Below are 24,193 nucleotides of genomic sequence, written 5' to 3'. Positions count from 1 at the left end.
AAAAAGTTCTATTTTGGTTTCATCTGACCATATGACATTCTCCCAATCTTCTTCTGGATCATCCAAATGCTCTCTAGCAAACTTCAGACGGGCCTGGACATGTACTGGCTTAAGCAGGGGGACACGTCTGGCACTGCAGGATTTGAGTCCCTGGCGGCGTAGTGTGTTACTGATGGTAGGCTTTGTTACTTTGGTCCCAGCTCTCTGCAGGTCATTCACTAGGTCCCCCCATGTGGTTCTGGGATTTTTGCTCACCGTTCTTGTGATCATTTTGACCCCACGGGGTGAGATCTTGCGTGGAGCCCCAGATCGAGGGAGATTATCAGTGGTCTTGTATGTCTTCCATTTCCTAATAATTGCTCCCACAGTTGATTTCTTCAAACCAAGCTGCTTACCTATTGCAGATTCAGTCTTCCCAGCCTGGTGCAGGTCTACAATTTTGTTTCTGGTGTCCTTTGACAGCTCTTTGGTCTTGGCCATAGTGGAGTTTGGAGTGTGACTGTTTGAGGTTGTGGACAGGTGTCTTTTATACTGATAACAAGTTCAAACAGGTGCCATTAATAGAGGTAACGAGTGGAGGACAGAGGAGCCTCTTAAAGAAGAAGTTACAGGTCTGTGAGAGCCAGAAATCTTGCTTGTTTGTAGGTTATTACTTATTTTCCACCATAATTTGCAAATAAATTCATAAAAAATCCTACAATGTGATTTTCTGGATTTTTTTTCCTCATTTTGTTTGTCATAGTTGAAATGTACCTATGATGAAAATTACAGGCCTCTCTCATCTTTTTAAGTGGGAGAACTTGCACAATTGGTGGCTGACTAAATACTTTTTTGCCCCACTGTATCTATCGGTGACTCTCTGTTGTGTGGCGAACATGAGGTGATGAAGTTACACTTATATACAATTCACTACTAAATGTTTGCAATCAGATATCTTATAATGGCTTTCTGCCAGAAGTCAAAGAGCTCTGGATGAGTTATCTGTTTAGCTGCCATGTTCCCCCTGCGCTTTCTACTAACGTTTTTTTTGTCTGTTCGTTTCCCATGTACACATGCTGCTCTTCCTTTAGAAAAGCATGCATGACAACTTTGTTCATTTGCACAATTTCTCTCGTTCACTTTCGCTTATAAATATCCACACTCACAGAAAATGACATTCGGTAGCTACTAGCTATGCTTCTAAAACTTTATGAGCTGGATTTGCAATTAATTTATGTTAATTTTCGCTCATTAGCATTTAGCTAACAGCGTCTATGTGATTCACTATTAGTTTGTGCAAATTCTATAATGTCGGTAAAACTGTAAATCCAATATGAAAATCTGGATACCGCCCAAGCCTAATACCCATAACATGATGCAGCCACCACTATGCTTGAAAATATGGAGAGTGGTACTCAGTAATATGTTGTATTGGATTTGCCTCAAACATAACACTTTATATTCAGGACATCAAGTTAATTGCTTTGACACATTTTTTGCAATATTACTTTAATGCCTTTTTGCAAACAGGTTGCATGTTTTGGAATATTTATATTCTGTACAGGCTTACTTCTTTTCACTCTGTCAATTAAGTTAGTATTGGGGAGTAACTACAATGTTGTTGATCCATCCTCCGTTTTCTCCTATCACAGCCATTAAACTCTGTTTTAAAGTCACCATTGGCCGTCATGGTGAAATCCCTGAGCTGTTTCCTTCCTCTCGGCAACTGAGTTAGGAAGGACGCCTGTATCTTTGTTGTGACTGGGTGTATTTATACACCCAAGGCTTAATTAATAACTTTACCATGCTCAAAGGGGTATTCAATGTCTGCTTTTTTTTATCCATCTACCATTATGTTCTCTTCTTTGCGAGGCATTGGAAAACATCCCTGGTCTTTGTGGTTGAATCTGTGTTTGAAATTCACTGCTTGACTAAGGGACCTTACAAATAATTGTGTGGGGTACAGAGATGAGGTAGTTATTCAAAAATCATGTTAAACACTATAATTGCACATTACTTATGTGACTTGTTAAGCACATTTTTACTCCTGAACTTATTAGGCTTGCCATAACAAAGGGATTAAATACTTATTGACCCAAGACTTTTCAGCTTTTAACAATTTGCAAAAAAATGTAAAAACATATTTCCACTTTGACATTATGGAGTATTGTGTATAGGCCAGTGATACAACAAATCTCAACTTAATCAATTTTAAATTCAGGCTGTAACATACCAAAATGTGACTCGTTTCAGGACTAGGCGTATGTTGCATGTAACTACTTCACAGGAGAGGCATTTGAACGTAAACACAAATGCCTTCTGGAACATGTGAACTTTCATGTACCTTAATGACACACTTGTATGCCATCTGTAAATATGACCAAAAAAAATAAATTATTTGGTTTAGCCATGGAAAAAGACAGGGACCTTCCCACTAGCTGTGATTGGCTGAGATAATGGATGGGCTGGACATGCCGAAAGATGAGTTCGGATTGGTCTGCCATGCGGTATGTTTCTGTATATAACATGAGCTGCTCAGTATATGTAGGTAATACTTTCTACCGCATCTTTTTTGAAAGATATCATGAAGAACTCCAAAAGTGTTGCTAATGCTCTCCACTTTCTGGAGGACGATCGTGCCATGCTGACTCTCTCCAACTCTCCAAAATGAATCAGACAATGAGGAAATTCCTGATATAGGTCAAAACATGTTCATTGAACCAGACATTGTAGTCTTAAGAAATAGCGTTCAACAGTGTTGTTGTCACGGAAGAATGTCAGATATTAAACATTTTGAATTCTGTCAGAATGTTGTTTTCATTGTAAGTTAAAGCGTACGTTAGCTGGCTGGCTCGCTAGTTAACTTTATGTGTATGATCTGTGTAGTAATATTATTTGTATCTCAGAAATCATTGCTAGTTATTGCCTAATGTTAGCTAGCTAACATTGAACCTAGTTGGTTAGCTTTAGCTACCTACAGATTCATGCATGATGGCCAGCTATGACAGTCAGTTTGTATTGCTAGTAGTATGGGTTGGGATTATTGCCACATTCAAAACAACTGGAACTGGAACTGGGAACTGACTTGTACTGTTGGAGCTAGAAACACAAGCGCTTCGCTACACCTCCAATAACATCTGCTAAATATGTGTATGTGACCAATAACATTTGATTTGATTTAAAGAGGGGGCAGGGTGGCCGTGGCATTGGAGGTGCTTGATTTGCAAGCTGTCAGCTGATTACCCTTCAGATGAAGAGCAGTGGGCCTCATTCTCTGTCCAGTGCCTTGTGGTCTGTTGCGTTGTGGCCTCACTAAATCAACATTGTTCTAATGAGGTGTCACACTTGACCCAGAGCAGCCAAGGCCCCTCTCGTAGGTGTCAGTGCCACAATGGGCACCCCTCCATCTCCAGCGCCTTCCTGACACATTTGATTCATTGGAGACCCTGGGCCCTGTCAGGTCAAATTTACCCCTATCAAAACGCCAGCATCGACACATTCAACCTCACCTCAACCCCCAACGCCAAAAACACTTACAACTCCCACAGCCATTTTGGAAAACAACCAAGACAAATGCTTTCCCCGGTTAGGCTACACAACCAGCCTTACACATAGACGCACACTTAAACCTGCCACAAACAAGCTTGACTAAACAGGTCTCTTATCAAGGGAGTGGATAAGTAAATCTGTGAGAAAGAGTTTTCTGATGGCACTCACACCCCCCCCCCCCCAAAACCGTGTGCTGTGTCCCTCAGGTGTTAGGAGTCCTGGCCTCTGACTCACTTATCCATAACACTCCTGATGTGAGTAGGTCCACAGAGCAATATGGGACAGTCTGGCGACAAAAGGCTGAGGCAATATGTGCTGCCAAGTTCTATAAAACAAAGGCCATTAAAAGGTGTACTTGTAAGTCACCCCTATGCAATCTCACTCCTCTCAGCTTTTAATAGAGTGCAGAACATTTTTGGGAAACTGTAAAATGGTGCAATCGTGTTAAATTTGAGCTGGCTGATAACCTTACTAATACTCCTTCTTGTCTTTCTAATGTACAGTGCTTTCAGAAAGTATTCACACCCCTTGACTTATTCCACATTTTCTAATGTAACAGCCTGAATTCAAAATTGATTAAATAGATTTTTGGCCTCACCCATCTACAGTTGAAGTCGGAAGTTTACATACACTTAGGTTGGCGTCATTAAAACTTGTTTTTCAACCACTCCACAAATTTCTTGTTAACAAACTATAGTTTTGGCAAGTCGGTTAGGACATCTACTTTGTGCATGACAAGTCATTTTTCCATTAATTGTTTACAGACAGATTATTTCACTTATAATTCACAATTCCAGTGGGTCAGAAGTTTACATACATCAAGTTGACAGTGCCTTTAAACAGCTTAGAAAATTCCAGAAAATTGTGTCATGGCTTTAGAAGCTTCTGATAGGCTAATTGACATCATTTGAGCCAATTGGAGGTGTACCTGTGGATGTATTTCAAGGCCTACCTTCAAACTCAGTGCCTCTTTGCTTGACATCATGGGAAAATCAAAAGAAATCAGCCAAGACCAATGTGTAGACCTCCACAAGTCTGGTTCATCCTTGGGAGCAATTTACAAACACCTGAAGGTACCACGTTCATCTGTACAAACAATAGTACGCAAGTATAAACACCAGCCGTCATACCGCTCAGGAAGGCAACGCTTTCTGTCTCCTAGAGATGAACGGACTTTGATGCGAAAAGTGCAAATCAATCCCAGAACAACAGCAAAGGACCTTGTGAAGATGCTGGAGGAAACAGGTACAAAAGTATCTATATCCACAGTAAAACGAGTCCTATATCAACATAACCTGAAAAGGCCGCTCAGCAAGGAAGAAGCCACTGCTCCAAAACCTCCATAAAAAAGCCAGACTACGGTTTGCAACTGCACATGGGGACAAAGATCGTACTTTTTGGAGAAATGTCCTCTGTTCTGATGAAACAAAAAATAACTGTTTGGCCATAATGACCATCGTTATGTTTGGAGGAAAAAGGGGGGGGCTTGCAAGCCGAAGAACACCATCCCAACCGTGAAGCATGGGGGGCCAGCATCATGTTGTGGGGGTGCTTTGCTGCAGGAGGGACTGGTGCACTTCACAAAATAGATGGCATCATGAGGTAGGAAAATTATGTGGATATATTGAAGCAACATATCAAGACATCAGTCAGGAAGTAAAAGCATGGTCGCAAATGGGTCTTCCAAATGGACAATGACCCCAAGCATACTTCCAAAGTTGTGGCAAAATGGCTTAAGGACAACAAAGTCAAGGTATTGGAGTGGCCATCACAAAACCCTGACCTCAATCCTATAGAAAATGTGTGGGCAGAACTGGAAAAAGTGTGTGCGAGCAAGGAGGCCTACAAACCTGACTCAGTTACACCAGCTCTGTCAGGAGGAATGGGCCAAAATTCACCCAACTTATTGTGGGAAGCTTGTGGAAGGCTACCTGAAACGTTTGACCCAAGTTAAACAATTTAAAGGCAATGCTACCAAATACTAATTGAGTGCATGTAAACTTCTGACCCACTGCGAATGTGATGAAATAAATAAATGCTGAAATAAATCATTCTCTCTACTATTATTCTGACATTTCACATTCTTAAAATAAAGTGGTGATCGTAACTGACCTAAGACAGGGATTTTTTACTAGGATTAAATGTCAGGAATTGTGAAAAACTGAGTTTAAATGTATAGGCTAAGGTGTATGTAAACTTCCGACTTCAACTGTATACACAATACCCCATAATGACAAAGTCAAAACATGTTTTTCAAAAGCACTGCTAGAGAACCATTTTCAAGTCTTGCCATACATTTTCAAGCCGGTTTAAGTCAAAACTGTAACTCGTCCACTTAGGAACATTCAAGACCATTCTCTAGTACATGAAACACTGACGTCACTCACTGATGCGCGCAACTTTTGGCGGCAGTAAGAAAGCCATCGCCATCTGTGCCCATTCAACATACCCTAGATTTACGTTTTTATTACTTCTAAACAAAAACCCTTTTTTGGGATTCTCATACGTTTTGATTCTTGCTTGAACCATCGCTAAGATTATATTTGGTTGTGATCTTTGCAAAACACTGTAACTAGTTTGGATGCAGTAGTTGTTAGCTAGAATCCTAACTCTCATTGATATATGCTGTCGTAAAAGCTAGCCAAAGTGCCATTTTACGGGTTGAAGTTTAACTGTTTAACTGTTTTCAGTATAATTCAGTTGATTTGCAATGACAAACATTACATTAAGCAGGACATTCATATGAGCCTTAAAATCCAATTACAATCCAAAAGTAGTGTGAAATTAATTCATAAGCATCATGCAAATATAGGCTTTTGTTGCCGTTCTATAAGAACTCCCCCTTGTTCTGCCACCAACTTGCACGCATCAACATCGTGCGGCAATGTTTGTAAACACAGAAAGGGGTCCAGGTCTTCTTGGTAAGCAACTCCAGTGTAGATTTGGCCTTGTGTTTTATGTTATTGTCCTGCTGAAAGGTGAATTTGTCTCCCAGTGTCTGTTGGAAAGCAGACTGAACCAGGTTTTCCTCTAGGATTTTGCTATTCCGTTTATCTTTATCCTAAAAAAACTCCCTAGTCCTTGCCAATGACAAGAATACCCATAACATGATGCAAGCCACCACCATTTGCCCCAAACATAACACTGTGTATTCAGGACAAAAAGTTAATTTGCACTATTACAGTAATGCGTTACTGCAAACAGGATGCATGCTTTAGAATATTTTTATTCTGTACAGGCTTCCTTTTTACTCTGCCATTTATGTTAGTATTGTGGAGTAACTACAATGTTGTTGATCCATCCTCAGTTTTCTCCTATCACAGCCATTAAACTTTGTAACCATTTAAAAATCACCATTGGCCTCATGGTGAAATCATCGAGTGGTTTCCTTCCTCTCCGGCAATTGATTTAGGAAGGGCGCCTGTATCTTTGTAGTGACTGGGTATATTGATACACCATCCAAAATGTATAACTACACCATGCTCAAAGGGCTTTTTTACCCATCTACCTATAGGTGCCCTTCTTTGCAAACCATAGGAAAAACTCCCTGGTCTTTGTGGTTGAATCTGTGTTTGAAATTCACTGCTCGACTGAGGGACCTTACAGATAATTGTATGTGGGGTGTACAGAGATGTGGTAGTCATTTAAAAATCATGTTAGACACTATTATTGCAGACAGAGTGAGTCCATGCAACTTATTACGTGACTTGTTAAGCACATTTTTACTCCTGAACTTATTTAGGCTTTCCATAACAAAAGGGTTGAATACTTATTGACTCAAGACATTACACATTTAAATAAAAATAAAAAGCTGAAAAAACATAATACCCCATAGTGTCAAAGTGGAATTATGTGTAGATCAGTGACACAAAATCTAAATTTAATCCATTTTAAATTCAGACTAACACAACAAAATGTGGAAAAAGTCAAGGGGAAAAAGTAAACTACAGTGCCTTTCTGAAGGCACTGTAGTTGAAAATATTGACCAACTAATCACCTTGGCATTTAACCATCTTGCTGCTCAACTATGCAATTAGTGAGTGCAGGTTGTTTTTCTCATAATATATTTCTTTAACACTGTTTGGACTTAGGTGACCCAAAAAAACACTTAGGCAGCCCACCCAAGGATTTCATTGGCAGAAAAATCCCTGTAGTGTACTCAGCAGTGACTACTTGGGAGCTAGCCATCATTAGCTTGGAGCCCTGTATTAGCATTAGCAGAAGTAAATTAGAGCGCTCTTACAAGACACGTCACAACAAGAGTGGTCTGAACACAAGAGTGGAGAACCAATATTTTTTTTTAACAATAGTTACATTTAGGCTATGTTGTTGACCCAGAGATCCAATTAAAGAACACACGGTCAGATAGCAAAATAAAATCATTCAAATTCCAGTTGCTTGGTAATGACAAAAACAAAATCTCAACGTAAGCCACTGTAACCGATTGTTTCTTCAGGCCTTTTTACCATATAAATGGTTCTCTTTCTCTCTCCAGCTAATCCACCTCTACCTTCTCACTTCTCTCCCTAACACCAGCTGCCAGCATTGCTGAACCAATAATACTTTATTAATTAGTGGTTTAAACAATCACGTTAGTCCAATCACGCCTCCCCAAACACAGCCAGGTCCACGGGCGGGTCACCCGCTCTCGGGTCCCTGCCCCCAATCCCCGGGGACCCCTCATTAGAGACACCACCCCTCCTTTCCAGGTCGGACTGGAACGCTCCGCATGGGGCTGAGGTGGAGTAATGAGGGTTCGGTCATAACCAAGTCCGCAAGGAAATGAGATTCGGATAATGAAAAGGCAGTGGGGGTGAGGTATCACTGGTAACTAAAGCTCTCCTAGCCCTAACCACGCATACCTCAGGGACATGGCTTCTTTGGGCAATTACATAATGCTGGAGAACATCCTGCTGTACCATGGCGTGCGAGCAGGGGAGAGGGAAAGAAGGGCAGTTTTGGGTTGATAATTAATTCAGGAACAGGGATTATAAAGGCTGAAACTGACTGAAATTACAGATCTGTATGAGGAAATTCATCACCACCAGCTACTACTAAATCACAATAACATAATTACCAGAAGGCTATCATTAGCCTTTTACTTCGCTTAAAAAGACAATACTAACTTTGAAATTGGTACAAGTTGTTTTACAGATGTAAAACATTAGTGAATGTGATGTAATATGACAGTAAATGACAGCAAAGCCAATGAGGGTGCTGGCAGATATACTTTAATAGATGATTCAATAGCAACAGCAGATGAAATTTTCATGCAGACCGCAATTGAGTAATCGTGTATGAAGGCCTTACCAAAAAAGAAAACTTAAGGACCCAGTGCAGTCAAAAACATGATTTTCCTGTGTTTTACATATTCCCACACTATGAGGTTAGAAAAATACTGTGAAATTGATAATGCCATTTTAGTGTAAGAACTGTTATAAAAGACCACCTGAAATGTCAGCCTGTTTTGGTGGGATAGAGTTTTGGTCTGCCTGGTGACATCACCAGGCGGTAAATTAGTTAAAGCATAGAAATGTGAGTTATAGATCTGTCACTCATTGATCGCAAGTCTAAAAAACAGTAGAATTGTTCAATGTGCGCTATTTCTATCCGCCCCGTTTTGATTTTTTTTCTTTCAGTTTTGTACACCAGCTTCAAACAACTGAAAATACAAATTATTTTGAAAATATATTTCACAGCAGTTTAGATGGTACACTATACTTGCTTACTCTGTCACAAACTGAATTTAGGCAAACTATTTGATTTTTAGCAACCAGGAAATTACATTGCGATTTCCGCATAGTGCATCTTTAAAGCCAGACTAAATACAATTTAACTTTATTTCTGGCTTAATATATATCTCTAAATGTATAAATTAAAGATAAATTTGCCATTTGGATCACTTCAAAGTGACACCAATAAAGGTTTTACTAATTATAAGTACAGCAGCTTTGTTTACAAATTGCAGGTCAGATTTCTCCAGGAAATGTAATGCATATGCCTATTGATAATTTCTCTTACGCACTTTCTCTGTCCCTCTGATCCATGTATGACTACAGCAACACATCAACAATACATATCTAGCTACATGTACGTATATCCTTCTCAATACAAATAAGACTCATGAATGAGAGTTGAGTGATACAGAATAAACTTGTAATTTAGCTGACAAATGCATGTCGTAATGGTTAAAAACCGCTTAAGGATCGGACCATTAAAAAAAAAAAAAACATTCACCTAAAATTACATATCCAAATCTAACTGCCTGTAGCTCAGGACCTGAAGCAAGGATATGCATATTCTTGAAACCATTTGAAAAGGAAACACTTTGAAGTTTGTGGAATTGTTAAATTGATGTAGGAGAATATAACACATTAGATCTGGTAATAGATAATACGAACAAACACAGCAGGGGTTCAAACTGTAGAACCCAGCTCCTACATTTGAATATAAAATTGATTTTATCAAACAAAACTATGATACATTTTATCTCTGGGACCCTCAGGATGACAAATCAGAGCAAGATTACTGAATGTAATCAAACCAGTTGTCGTGATAAGTTGTTTGTTGTTGTGCACTCTCAAACAATAGCATGGTATTATTTCACTGTAATAGCTACTGTAAATTGGACAGTGCAGTTAGATTAACAATAATTTAAGCTTTCTACCCATATAAGACATGTCTATGTCCTGGAATGTTGGCTGTTACTTACAACGTCATTCTAGTGATATTAGCGCACGTTAGCAACAACCGTCCCGGTATAGGGACACAGATGCCTTAGAGGTTAATAATATTGGCTCCTGGCTGTCAGTCCGTCTGCCTATCTGTGCGACAGGTGACGATACGCAGGAGCACAGATTGGTGGGTCTGTCATTACAAAGTTGCTTTGATGTTGCTAGCTTGAGCTTCTAAATGAAAACTGGAATTGTGGGTGATTTTCATTCAGCAAGGGATTGAGAATATTTTCCTAGTCAAACACTTGCTAGTTCGATCACATTTCAGACTTCTTAGCACGGCCAGTGCCAGCAGCATGCTGGACACTATGGATAATAATCACAAATCCAGCTCTATCTACTGGTATGCAAGTGAAGAAAACTAGCTAGAAACAGATCGATCGACACGCATTGCTCGCAAATGGCTTAATCACCCGCCGGTAGGCTATGCACAACAGCCAAATAAACGTTCATGCACTTGCAAACTTTGCTGGAGTTGATAGCTGGCTAATTGTTTTCCTCTTGGATGTGGAGTTTACTACTGTAACCTTTTGATGGTGAATTTATTTAACCCTATATTTGCTGAGGTTGGACTTCCAGGCAAGTGTTTACACTGCAAGAAATCAAGCAGATAATGGTGCTACTGTTGCACTGCAGTAGGTGGCCTATATTGTTGAACTTGTCTATTAAATTAAAATACAATTTTACTGCTGTAACATTCATAGCTGACTCCACATGTAAATTGTAATTTTTATACAGTAGAGTAACCTACATGCTCGTAGGCTACAAGCAAACCAGAACACAGCTGTCTGATACTGACTGATCGAAGGGTGGTTGGCCCAGCGGCCGCTATGAGAACTCTTATATGGAGCATGTTATGACGTCTCGCCTGAGTTTGTTTTGTCGCCCCAACAGTTTGATATTTCATAATCGTAAATTACGTAAATGAGACTGGCTTTATAGACCAATAAGAAAGAGAGTTCCAAACAGCTAGTTTTCAGTTTTCCCCCTCCCCACTCAGACCACTTCCAGACAATCCTAGCAAAATTCTTGCTTGAGAAATTGCTCTTCCTAAGAAGTTTCTTTTTGAACATTTTGACTGAAAACAATCACAGTAACATACTTAATTGTTAATTTGATATTTTGATATTGAGATAGAAATGGCTACATTTGGCCTTTAAATGGTTAACCAATTAAAACAAGAATAAACAAACCCTGTTTAAAAAAGGCTCCTCTCATGTCCTTGTGTAGCTGCAAAGTGGGTTAGCTGGCAGAGGCTTGCCACAATGACATCATACAAAGAGGGTGCACTGGGAAGAGGAACCAATGACCTGACCCGAGGCTCAGTTCCTAGATTTAGGAAACCATGCGTACTCTCTCCAAACCTTGTAAATCCCATGTGCACTTCTCACAGTGTTCAGGTTTTGCCTTATCCCATAAAAAACAACAAATTAAATACAAATAAATTCTTTGTCAGTGGGAGGTCTTGATATAAGCTTACTGATACATAAAAGATATAGCCTATGGCTCTAATATACAAGTAGTAGATTGACAACTCAAATTTAGAAAGATTGGAATTTATCATTTTCATCCATTTATTTAAAATTAGAACCATACATTGCCCCCTTTTCTAAATGGAATACACACTTCAAATAGGATCACTGACCAACCTCCTTCACTGCTGTCTTTCTAAAAGGGTTGAAATGGAAACCTTGAGGAAAGGCGAGGGCATAAACTTGGACCACGGGAGAAATTGGGCGTGGGGCAAGTGGTTTAAGGTTGTGGGGGTGCTCTCCTAACAATGGGGGAACACAGTTAATAACCCGGCCACTCGAATGGACACAATCTGGAGGAGTGAGGCTGTGTAGGCCTCTGTGTGGAAGGAGCTCTTGATTTAGTTACATAGCTGAAACAAGAGCCTTTCACTTGCAAACAATGGACTGCTTTTCTGAGGGCTAGTGCTGGACAAGTGAGGAGCAAATTGTGTGTGTGTGTGTGTGTGTGTGTGTCAGAGTGAGTATGTGTTAAAAGAAAAGAAATCATCTACTGCTGAAGTACTTTACGAGAGCCTGCTTTAAACAGAGAGAGGCCTAAGTGCGTAAGTCTCCATGGGAATCTTAGCTTGTTAGGGGGGCCTTTCTCCCTCCCTCTGGCTCTCCCCCGCTGTATTCCTGGACCAATGCAATTGTTTATTTTCGCCTATTGAGGTTGCTCCATTCACTGGCTTTCACATTTAACCAGCTCAATTGGAGTGAGAAAGCACTTATTCGGAGGAAAGAAATGTAGCATTCCATTGACAGAACAGTAAGGCTGTAGCAGCAATAATTTAATTATTTTAAAAGAAAAGAGTTCAACTGACTGAGGGAACAACGTCAATCACATCAAGAGGGTGATTGCATCAAAATCTTATCTGAGCAGATGAGAATGGACAGCGTAGGAGCACATCACCTTGACGTTACAGAGCAAAGCTGTTTCAACAAAGCACAGAGTCCACAAAGGTCCTGTAGAATAGAGCACAGAACCCTGAAGGGGAGAAGTTCCTTCTCCCTGCTCTGCTAACTGAACCTCAGTCCTGACAGAACAATGCTGTGCTCTGCTGCCCCTAGAGCCTGCTCCCATGTGTTACTGTTGTTGCCTTCTCTTCCCAGCCTGGACTGGCCTTGCCTAGCCTAGCCACCCTGGCACAATAGCTCTGAGGTGGACGAGCAAGCTCTTCTCTCCAGGTGGCTGGCCGGTTGCAGTGACAGACCCCTTCTCTGTAACAATCACCGTGGCTGCCAGGGCCTTTCTCCATCCTGTCACTAGCCATTATCCCTGACCAGCGAGAGCCTCTCAAGGACAATCAAACAGGATAGTGGATTCGAGTGGGGGGCATTGACCAAAATCTGATGTACACCCCTCCCCTCAAAGCGCAAGCCTCATAGCAGGAGGGACGACAACACAAAAGACAAAGGAAGGATTCAAATGTGTGAGAGGGGTGAGGTAAGGGTTAAGTCAGGTTCACTGATTACCTCCCATCAAGAAAAAAAAAAAGATTTGCAAATTGACAGATCTACTGTCCAACGGTGACAGTGTTCTCAATAGCATGACTACATTCTACTAACGACAGCCATATCGTCACAATACATAACAAAACATGTAAGTTACAATCCCTGAACAGATCAATTGACAGAGATGCCACCATCTTCCATAAGGCGATAAAGGCCACACTATAAAAGCTACTGTATGTGTGTAACTTAAGAATAAAGTTCAATACAGAAAAAGTGGTGTACCAAAAAAGAAAACGCCTCAACTGAAAATTGACATTTTGTACTTTTCACTTATCTTTTAACTAATAAATATGTTACCTGTGTGACGGTTGTCCTATGCCCTGTCACTTAATCTAAAGAATTGTCTTTATGAATAACTAGACATTGATTAAGCAAATTATTTATTATGAGAAAAACACGTATTGTATGTACAGTGCATTCGGAAAGTATTCAGACCCCTTGACTTTTTCCACATTTTACAGCCTTATTCTAAAATGGGTTGAATAAAAAATATATAGCAATCTACACACAATACCCCATAATGACAAAGCAAAAACAGGTATTTAGACATTTTTGCAAATGGAAGAAGTTTAGAACCACCAAGACTCTTCCTAGAGCTGGCCACCCGGCCAAACTGAGCAATCGGGGGAGAAGGGCCTTGGTCAGGGAGGTGACCAAGAACCCGATGGTCACTCTGACAGAGCTCCAGAGTTCCTATGTTGAGATGGGAGAACCTTCCAAAAGGACAACCATCTCTGCAGCACTCCACCAAATCAGGCCTTTACAGTAGAGTGGCCAGACGGAAGCCACTCCTCAGTAAAAGGCACATGACAGCCGCTTGAAGTTTGCCAAGAGGCATCTAAAAGGACTCAGACCATAAGAAACAAGATTCTCTGGTCTGATGAAACCAAGACTGAACTCTTTGGCCTGAATGCTAAGTGTCAAATCTGGAGGAAACCTGGCACCATCCCTACGGTGAAGTATGATGGTGGCAGCATCATGCTGTGTGGATGTTTTTCAGCGGCAGGAACTGGGAGACTAGTCAGGATCGAGGGAAATATGAACTGAGCAAAGAGAGATCCTTGATGAAAACCTGCTCCAGAATGCTAAGGACCTCAGACTTGGGCGAAGGTTCGCCTTCGACCCAAAGCACACAGCCAAGGCAACGTAGGAGTGTCTTCGGGACAAGTCTCTAAATGTCCTTGAGTGGCCGAGCCAGAGGCTGGACTTGAACCCGATCGAACAACTCTGGAGAGACATGAAAAAAGCTGTGCAGTGACGCTCCCCATCCAACGTGACAGAGCTTGAGAGGATCTGCAGAGAAGAATGGGAGAATCTCCCCAAATACAGGTGTACCAAGCTCATAGTGTCATACCCAAGAAGACTCGAGGCTGTAATCGCTGCCAAAGGTGCTTCAACAAAGTACCGAGTAAAGGGTCTGAATACTTACGCAACGTAATATTTAATTTAATTTTTAATACATTTGCAAAAATAAAAAAAATTACGTTTTTGCTTTGTCTTTATGGTGTATTGTGTGTAGATTGATGAGGTAAAAAAAACATTTAATCCATTTTAGAATAAGGCTGCAACGTATTTTTTTTGTTAAAAGTCAAGGGGTCTGAATACTTTACGAATGTACTGTATGTGTAGTTAGCGATGTTCTCCCGTTGTTTGATTATGGATCACCGGTTAAAGAAAGAAACATTTGGTTGCTTGACGTAACACCGGTTCTATGATAATATGAGTGAGGTCTCTCACTATGGGTATGTGATTCAAGGAAGCTCCAATCACACATCTGTTGTAGACAGACACGAGCGATGGCGAATAGTTGGAAGCCCCCAATCTTTTATAAGGCTCCGTCATCCCCTACTAGCTTTACTTTCCAAGTATATGTTTTCTTCTTGCAAAGCGTGAAGGGAAACATGGTGAAAGACGTCACTCATTATCATAGAACGGGGTTACGTCAAGTAACCCAAAGGTTAATTTCAAAATACTTGTTTGATCTCTTTTACGATGGGGATATAGCCAACTCCCGTAGTTCTCATATACTCTCCGAAGCCAGGTTGTCTAGACAGAATCAACCCCCAGAAGTCCCGACACTAAGCACCGTATGCTCTAACGAGGGGGTTCCCCAACATGGAGCATTACAGATCTCTTGAACAGAGATGCCCTTAAACAATGCTCATGACGCAGCCAAACTTGCAGTGGAATGAGCTCTCAGGCCCTCTGAAGGTGGTAAACCGTTGCTATTATAGGCCACTATAATAGCATCCACTATCCAATGGGATAAGAGCCAGCGAGAAATGGGCCTCCCTGCGTGGGGAGGTGCCCAAGAGACAAAGAGCTAGTCGCTCTTTCTAAGGGCTCTTGTCCTGTCCATGTAGATGCTCCACAAGCGGTGGAGACGCCATTCCTCCAAAATGGAAAAAGGCGGTGGGTGAAAGGCTGACAGGTCCAAAGTGAGTCTATTGTAAGCACTACTTACTTTAGGCACAAAAGCGGGGTTAGGTTGTCGGGTAACATTGGACAACCCAGGGGCAAAGTGCAGGCATGAGTGGTGGACAGACAGTGCGTGCAGCTCTCCCACTCGCTATGCGGATGTAATGGCTAAAAGTAAAGCAGTTTTAAATGAGATAAGTCTCACTTCCCCACTTTCCAGCGGCGGCTGTGAAATGGCCTCAAGCACAATAGATAGGTCCCAGGATGGGACTAGCTTCTTGGATAGCGGGTGAAAGCGACGCCGCCCTTCATAAAATGTCAGATAAGGGGGTGTCTCGCCTCTGTATCGTTGTTGAAGCTTATATAGAGAACCCTTGGTTTACTAAGGAACTTACAAAAATCATAAGGGAACGAAATGCTATGTGGGCTAAAGCAAGAGGGACTGGTTTGGCAGATGATTGGATGGCTTTTAAACGTCTTTGAAATATGGGTGTGGCTATGATCCATAAATTGAAAGCAGACCACTACCTGAAATCTAATTCACAAAATTCAAATAATCCATCCAAATTTTGGCAAGTAGTGAAAGGTTTGGAGTGCAGAAAAGATACACAGCTTCCTAAACAATTGTTGGTCGACACACAGATTGTAACTGAGAGAACCTCCATTCTGAAAGCCTTGAACCAGCATTTTTTAGATGCAGGTAGTTTATTTGAAAAGGTTAAAAGGTATAATTGAGCCCCCTATAAATTTACCTGACACCCCTGTGCACTCCTTCACCAGGTTCTCCTTTTCATCCTTCTCTGTTTCAGAAGTGTGTAAAGCCCTGAAAGAAATTGATTAAAAAAAATCCCCATGGCACTGATGAACTAGACCCCCGCCTCCTACACCTAGCCGCAGACATCATTGCTCCCCCCTTAAAACCTCTCTTGGGTACGTGAGACGTTAGCTTCCCACCTCTTCAACAGCCAGTGAAACTGCTGGGCGCCAAATTCAAATACAGAAATACTCATTATAAAAATTCAGAAAACAAAACATATTTTACATAGGTTTAAAGATTAACTTCTTGTGAATCCAACCACGGTGTCAGATTATAAAAATGCTTTACGGCGAAAAGCATACCTTACGATTATTTGAGAACATAGCCCACGAGACAAATCATTACAAACAGTAACCAGCCAAGTAGAACAGTTACACAAGTCAGAAATAGAGATAAAATTAATCCCTTACCTTTGATGATCTTCATATGGTTGCACTCAGCAGACATTCATTTACTCAATAAATGTTCCTTTTGTTCGATAAAGTCTCTTTATATCCAAAAACCTCTGTTTTGTTCGCGCGTTTTCTTCAGTAATCCACAGGCTCAAACGCCATCAAAACAGGAAGACAAAAAAATCCAAATTGTATCCGTAAAGTTCATAGAAACATGTCAAACGATGTTTATATTCAATCCTCGGGTTGTTTTTAGCCTAAATAATCGATAATATTTCAACCGGACAATAACGTTGTCAATTTAAAAGGTAAACAAGAAACGCACTCTCTCGGTCTCGCGCATGAAAAACGTCTGTGACACTTTAGGGTCCACTCATTCAGACTGCTCTTACTTCCTCATTTTTCAGAATACAAGCCTGAAACAATTTCTAAAGATTGTTGACATCTAGTGGAAGGCATAGAAACTGCAATTTGAGTCCTAAGTCAATGGATACTGTAATGTCATTGAATAGAAAACTACAAAAACAAAAAACAAACTACTTCCTGAATGGATTTTTCTCAGATTTTCGCCTGCCAAATCAGTTCTGTTATACTCACAGACACTATTTTAACAGTTTTGGAAACTTTAGAGTGTTTTCTATCCATATCTACCAGTTATATGCATATATATCTTCTGGGCCCGAGAAGCAGGCAGTTTAATTTGGGCATGCATTTCATCCAAAATTCCGAATGCTGCCCCCTACCCTAGAGAAGTTAACATGTATTTTTAACCTTACGCTTGATGTTAAGGAAATCCCCAAGTTATGGAAATCTGCTTTTGTACTGCCTCTCCTGAAAAGTGGAGATCCCTCGCTACTTGACAACTATCGACCCATATCAAAATTGTCGACCCATATTGTCTGTACTGTCAAATGTACTGGAGTCCTTAGTTAGTAGGCAGCTAAAGACCTACTTCCAAGAAAACAACATCTTAAATGGAATGCAATCAGGTGTTAGGTCTGGCCACAGCACTGTTTCAGCAACATTGAAGGTGTTAAATGACATCCACTATGCTCTTGATAAGAAGTTACATTGTGTGTCTGTTTTTATCGATTTGTCGAAGGCGTGGACCATGTTGTGTTAGTGCAAAGGTTAAAATGTTGTGGAATTACTGGTCATGCTCTAGATTGGTTTATAAATTACCTATCAAATCGTACACAATGTGTAAAGGCAGATGGTTGTAAATCTGAGTCCATAGAGGTGTGCTCAGGTGTTCCGCGAGGTTCTATTTTGGCCCACTGTTGTTCATTTTGTATATCAACAACATTGGGGATCTTATTGAAACAGCGGATGTTCATTTTTATGCAGATGATACTGTTCTTTATTCAAGTGGTAGTAGTTTATCTTTAGCTTTTGAAAATGCCCAAAGAGCATTTAACATCATACAACAGAATCTGTATGATTTAAAGCTGATTCTAAATCCGGGTAAAACAAAATGCATGGTATTTTCAAATGCCAGGCATGTTACAAATCATGTCATTGCTACATTGGCTGGACATACTATAGAGCAAGTTAAAGTGTACAAATATTTGGGTGTGTGGGTTGATGATAAGCTGAGCTTCACTGTGCATGTAGAGAACTTGATAAGGAAGCTCAAGCTGAAAACAGGATTTTATTACCGACATAAGGCTTGTTTTTCTTTTGAGGCCAGGAAGGAGCTGGTACGATGTACATTACTGTCGGTTTTTGATTTTAGTGACGTTATATATATGCAGGCCTCAGCCACTACCCTGAGAGCACTTGATTCAGTGTATCATGCAGCCCTCAGGTTTATTACAAATCAGAAACGTCTAACACATCATTGTGATCTCTACAGCTCTGTTGGCTGGTCGTCATTGACCTTGCGTAGGCTTAAACACTGGTATACACTGATTTATAAGGCCATATTGGGTAAAATGCCATTTTATCTCTGTTCTTTTTTAGTCAGGTCAATAAATAAATATCAATTACGGTCCCATTCTGATTTGCTTCTAACAGTACCAAAAATTAGAACAGGTCATGGTAGAAATAGTTTTAGTTACTTAGCACCGTGGTCCTGGAATTCTCTCCTGAACATTTTAAAATGTTATGATCTAGTTTCGTTGGTGGAGTTTAAACACTTGATCGATGTATATATCATAGAAGAGTGTAATTGTTTTTAGGCCAGCTGTTTTTAGTAAATGTTTGTGTTTTTAATGTAATATGTAATTGTTGTACTGTATGTGTGTTTACAGTTTTGTTTAATGTTGTGTTAGTGTATGTAAGTTGTTTTGTCTGAAACGTTGTTCCCCCTGCTGCTATTGGACCAGGTTTCTCTTGGAAAAGAGATATTATCTCAATGAGAAAAAACCTGTATAAATAAAAGGTAAAATAAAAATAAAATATAGCAGGCAGAGATGGTCCCGCAGAAAGCAATGTACCTCTGAAAATGAGCATAGAAAGGGAGTAACCCGTTTCCGCTCGCATCATCTCTCAAACACACGCCATTCGTTGTCATAAAGTGAGTGTGTAGAAGGGGCCTAGCGCTCTGAATAGTCTCCACAACACAGAGCGGTAGGCATGTCACAGTAAAGGGCAACTTCATCACTTTTTAACCTCATTTTCATTATCTCCAGCACAGTATCAGGTCAACATATGTGAAAACGTCACGTTTTGGAGAAGAAGAAAAAAGTTTCAAAGTTCATAGCATTTTAAAAATAGTGATTTTCAAACATTGAGATTCGGGGTAACGTGGGGAGAAAGCAAATACCCTCCCTTGGGCTAGAACTCGTTGCAGGTTTTGTAAAAAAAATCTATTTTTTCATTTGAATCCTAACCTGTGATTTCACAGAGAAGCATTTTCTTAAGACCTTTCTTATCTTTTTAACTACAGATCATAGAAACACGCTGTGTTCATTAATGTAGACACTTGTTTGGTGCTGGAGATGATGAATATAAGGTTGAAAAATGGCAGAGCTGCCCTTCAAGATTCATCCTCTCACGGAACAGGCACAAAGAGCCAGCATGTACGGACGAGGACGGAAAATCTCTGTTTGCTTGGGTCAACAGATCCCTGCATAACGGTAACTGCCAGGGCTGGTCGTTCCCTCACTCTGGAGAGAGTGGGAAGGATCAGACAAAGGGGGAAAAGCGTAAAGACGCACCCTTGGCAATGGGTGTGCCATCACGTCCACCCATAGTGTGCGTTTACGCACAATGCCAAAAGATCTACGGACGCCTGTTCGTATTTCTCCCATATTTGGGCCACTACAAAAGAGGTGAGGTTCCCACTACCCGTACAAGGGATTCCCTCTGGACAACAAGTCCACTTCTGTATTCATTATGACTGGGACATGGGTCACGTGTAAAGAAAGGAGCTGTACTCTGCTCCACAGAAGGAGTTTGTGAAGGTGCATGGTTTGGGTGCCACCCTGGCGGTTGATGTATGCCACTGCAGTCATATTGTCCTTTCTGATCAGAACGTTACGATTCTGAATAAAAAGGCAGAAATTGCTGTAGAGCTAGAAGCACTGTAAGACAGTGGAGGTCATCAACGCCAATATACAGAGATCCTTTCTGTGACCGTATGCCCCAGCCTGAACACGAAGAGGCATAGGCGGAATGACGTGACTCGCCTCTCTGATTGGGTGGCCCGGAAATAAATATTATTTATTCTGACGCCCAGATATTCTGTTCTGTGCGGGCACCAAACAGCTCTTTATTGGATTGATCCTGAGACCAAGCTCTGTGAGGTGGATTGTAAGGATAGCCGTGTCTCTAACTGCTTGCTCCTGTGTGTGGGTACAAAGCAGGTAGTCATCTATATACAGTACACAGAGATTCTGAGCCCCCTGCACCTCAGTGGGTTCAATGCCACCTCCACACATTGTTGAAAATCTGAGGGGCTAGTAATAGTCCAAATGGACCAGTGAGATACTTATAGGCCATGCCCTGAAAGGCGAACTTGAGAAACATCCTATGTGCTGGCAGAATGTTTATGAAAATAAGCATCCTGCAGATCGACAGTAGTGAAAGAATCGCCTTAACAAATGGAGCAAGACAGCACATTGTGCGTAAGCATACGGAACATTAACTTTTATCAGATGGCTGTTGAGAACCCATAGGTCCGGGACAGGGCTAACTAGTAATTCTAGGAATTTAGTGCTTGGCTTACTTTGCCCAGTACAGGGACTGCAGTAGCTATAACTCTGGGAGAGAAGGTTCTGTCAGCCGGGTTGTATGTGTACTACTCAAAGCCTGACTTTTGGTTCCATACAGCTCAGTGGGATAAACACCTAGCTAGCTAGCTAAACAATGGTCCATAATCCCAACTCATAACGTTACTACCCTACATGAATCTACAGGTAGCCAACCAACCAGGCTCAATGTTAGCTAGCTAATATTAGGCGAAAACTAGCAATGGCTCTGAGATACGAATAATATTATTACACAGACCATACATGTAACGTTAGCTAGCGAGCTAGGCAGCTAACGTTACCTAGCTAGCTAACAGTACACTAACTTGAAATGAAAACGACTTTGACAAAATTAGAAACTTGTAATATATCTGAAAATGTAGCTAGCTCTCTTACCCGTATACATGGATTGACGCTTCACCCTCTCTGTCACGGATGCCATGGTTGCCCTTAGTTTGAAGATGTAATCCGGAGACAGGTGTTTTATACAACAGCCTTTTGTGGGTTCTCTTTTAGACTCTGATTGCAAATATGCAGACAAACGCAAGAATTTTCTCCATCTCTTTAGCTATCAGACTTTAATTCTACTGATTTCAAAACTCGGGCCTCCAGAAAGTGGAGAGCAACACTTATGCAGTTCTACTACGTGAAATCTTTCAAAAAAGCCGCTTTAGAAAGGATTACCTACACATACTGACCAGATCATGTTATATACAGAAGTGTGCTATATGGCAGACCAATCCGAACTCATCTCTCGGCATGTCCAGCCCACTCATTATCTCAGCCAATCATGGCTAGCGGGAAGGTTGCTGACTTTTTCCGTGGATAAACAAACTAGACTCATAATTTAACAATTGTATTCGTATTTACAGACGGCATTCAAGTTTGTTATTAAGGCACATGAAAGTTCACGTTCCAGAAGGCATTTCTACCAAAAAACGCATTTTGATCAAATAAAAAAAAGTTTACGTTCAAATGGCTCTCCTGTGAAGAAGTAGTGACGCGTGACATATGCCTAGCTTCCTGGGTCTACTTAAAAAAATATATTTATTTATTTAATTAATATGCAAAAATAGAGAAAATCAGAAAGGGGGGAAATACTTTTCCACGGCACTGTATGTATACATCACTGTCAAAATTGATTGTACCTTTATTAAATTTTAGCCAACTTTGGTTATGCCAAATTATGATTACACCGGAGTCCCGACCCTGTTTAATGTTTTTATGTTTGATTGATGGTAGTAAACCTTCTCTGTAGCTTGAGGGACACGGAGTATCAATGCCTCCACAACACCATGTTTCGAGAAGGATTATGATGTCTTGTCCCTTGACATATTTAAGAAATTCTGGATTTGCTGTTTTAGAACAAAAATACAAACAGTATATGCCCTGGATATTCCAAGAGCTGATAGTTAATAATCTCATTCATAATAAGTGATATTCACTGGTTTGAGTAAAGTACATTGATAGTTCATTTAAGGCAATCAAGTCAATTTAAATAAATTAGGCTCTAATCTATAGATTTCACATGACTGGGAATAAAGGTGTCTCTGCTGGTCACAGATACCTTCAAAAAAATGGTAATGGCGTGGATCAGAAAACCAGTCAGTATCTGGTGTGATCACCATTTGCCTCATGCAGTGAGACACATCTCCTTTGCATAGAGTTGATCAAGCTCTTGATTTTGCGGCCTGTGGAATGTTGACCCACTCCTCTTCAATGGCTGTGCGAAGTTGCTGGATATTGGCGTGAACTGGAACACGCTGTCCTACATGTCAATCCAGAGCATCCCAAACATGCTCAATGGGTGACATGTCTGGTCAGTATGCAGGCAATGGAAGAACTGTGACATTTTTAGCTTCCAGGAACTGTGTACAGATCCTTGTAACATGGGGCCGTGCATTATCATGCTGAAACATGAGGTAATGGCAGCAGATGAATAGCACGACAATGGGCCAAAGGATCTCATCATGGTATCTCTGTTCATTCAAATTGCCATCAATGAAATGCAACCGTGTTCGTTGACCGTAGCTTATGCCTGGCCATACCATAACCCCACCGCCACCATGGGGCACTCTGTTCACTACGTTGACATCAGCAAACTGTTTGCCCACACGACGCCATACAGGATAGAGAGAGAGCGATAGAGAGAAGAGAGCGATCAAGAGAAGAGAACGATCGAGAGAAGACGAGCAGGTGTTCACATAATTTTGGTTATGTAGTGAATTCATGAGTCAGCTTACCGTTTTGGCGACAGAGGAGACGTTCATGCCAAAGCGCTCTGCCCGCTTCTTCAGGACCTCAACGCTGACCTAACGCCACAGAGGGAGGAGAGGTGTTATTTATGTGTTCCATAAAGACAAGTCAGGTGTTCACAAATTCCTATTCATAACATCACATTGAAAAAGCGAGGAAAACTAAATCCTGTCATCCTCTTACAAACAGAAAACCACAGGCTTGTTCTTCTCCAATAAACAGGGATGCAAACAGGTGAGGCTCCAAAAAGGTGACAATTTGCATATTACTTACAGATTGTCAGAGAATAACAAGTACCTATTTGAACAATCTCAATACTCCTAACTTTCCAAACCACAATAGACAGAGAAAATTGTGTCCTGCGGTATTGGGGAGTTAGGCTCTTTGGTCTGGGTTTAAGGTTAATTATGACATGATCATCTGTCTCCCCAGACAGAGTTCGGATTTTCTTATTTTCTTGTTGTGGACATGTATTTTCCAGTGGGTTTAATGAAGAAGTGTAAGGTGAAGGTCTAAGCTATCTGCTAAATAACTACATTATTTTCAGCCAACATTAAACAACTCTGTCTCATTTTAATATAATCTGACCTGTCATACACGACTCATAACCCCCATTATTTTTACAAAAATTATTTTAATGCTCATAATAATAAACAGTAACCGGCTGTAAATTGCATGACCTGGCTTGTCTATCTTTACATTTATTTTTTTAAATGTGGGAGGGGTGTGCTGCAATTCCTGGACATAAGTCTTTGCATCTAATTTCAGCCAGGCCCAGCTCCACTTGAACCTCAAACCTGACTCAAGCTTAGACAGTGACTCCCTC

The 24,193-nt window shown here is 40.8% G+C and overlaps 1 protein-coding gene across 4 annotated transcripts in view; it reads right to left on the bottom strand.

Annotated features, from left to right (window-relative positions):
- Positions 1 to 24,193, bottom strand: part of LOC120062076 (SAP domain-containing ribonucleoprotein-like) — a 65,252-nt gene that overhangs the window by 19,001 nt on the left and 22,058 nt on the right. For all 4 annotated transcript variants that reach the window (XM_039011885.1, XM_039011900.1, XM_039011893.1 and 1 more), the window contains exon 9: positions 23,355 to 23,423. In XM_039011885.1, the coding sequence (XP_038867813.1) occupies positions 23,355 to 23,423 (69 nt within the window). The remainder of the gene's footprint in view (positions 1 to 23,354; positions 23,424 to 24,193) is intronic.

Source organism: Salvelinus namaycush, chromosome 2 (genome assembly GCF_016432855.1).
Source record: "Salvelinus namaycush isolate Seneca chromosome 2, SaNama_1.0, whole genome shotgun sequence".
In the NCBI taxonomy this organism is placed as follows: domain Eukaryota; kingdom Metazoa; phylum Chordata; class Actinopteri; order Salmoniformes; family Salmonidae; genus Salvelinus; species Salvelinus namaycush.
This window is presented reverse-complemented; position numbering and strand designations above follow the sequence as displayed.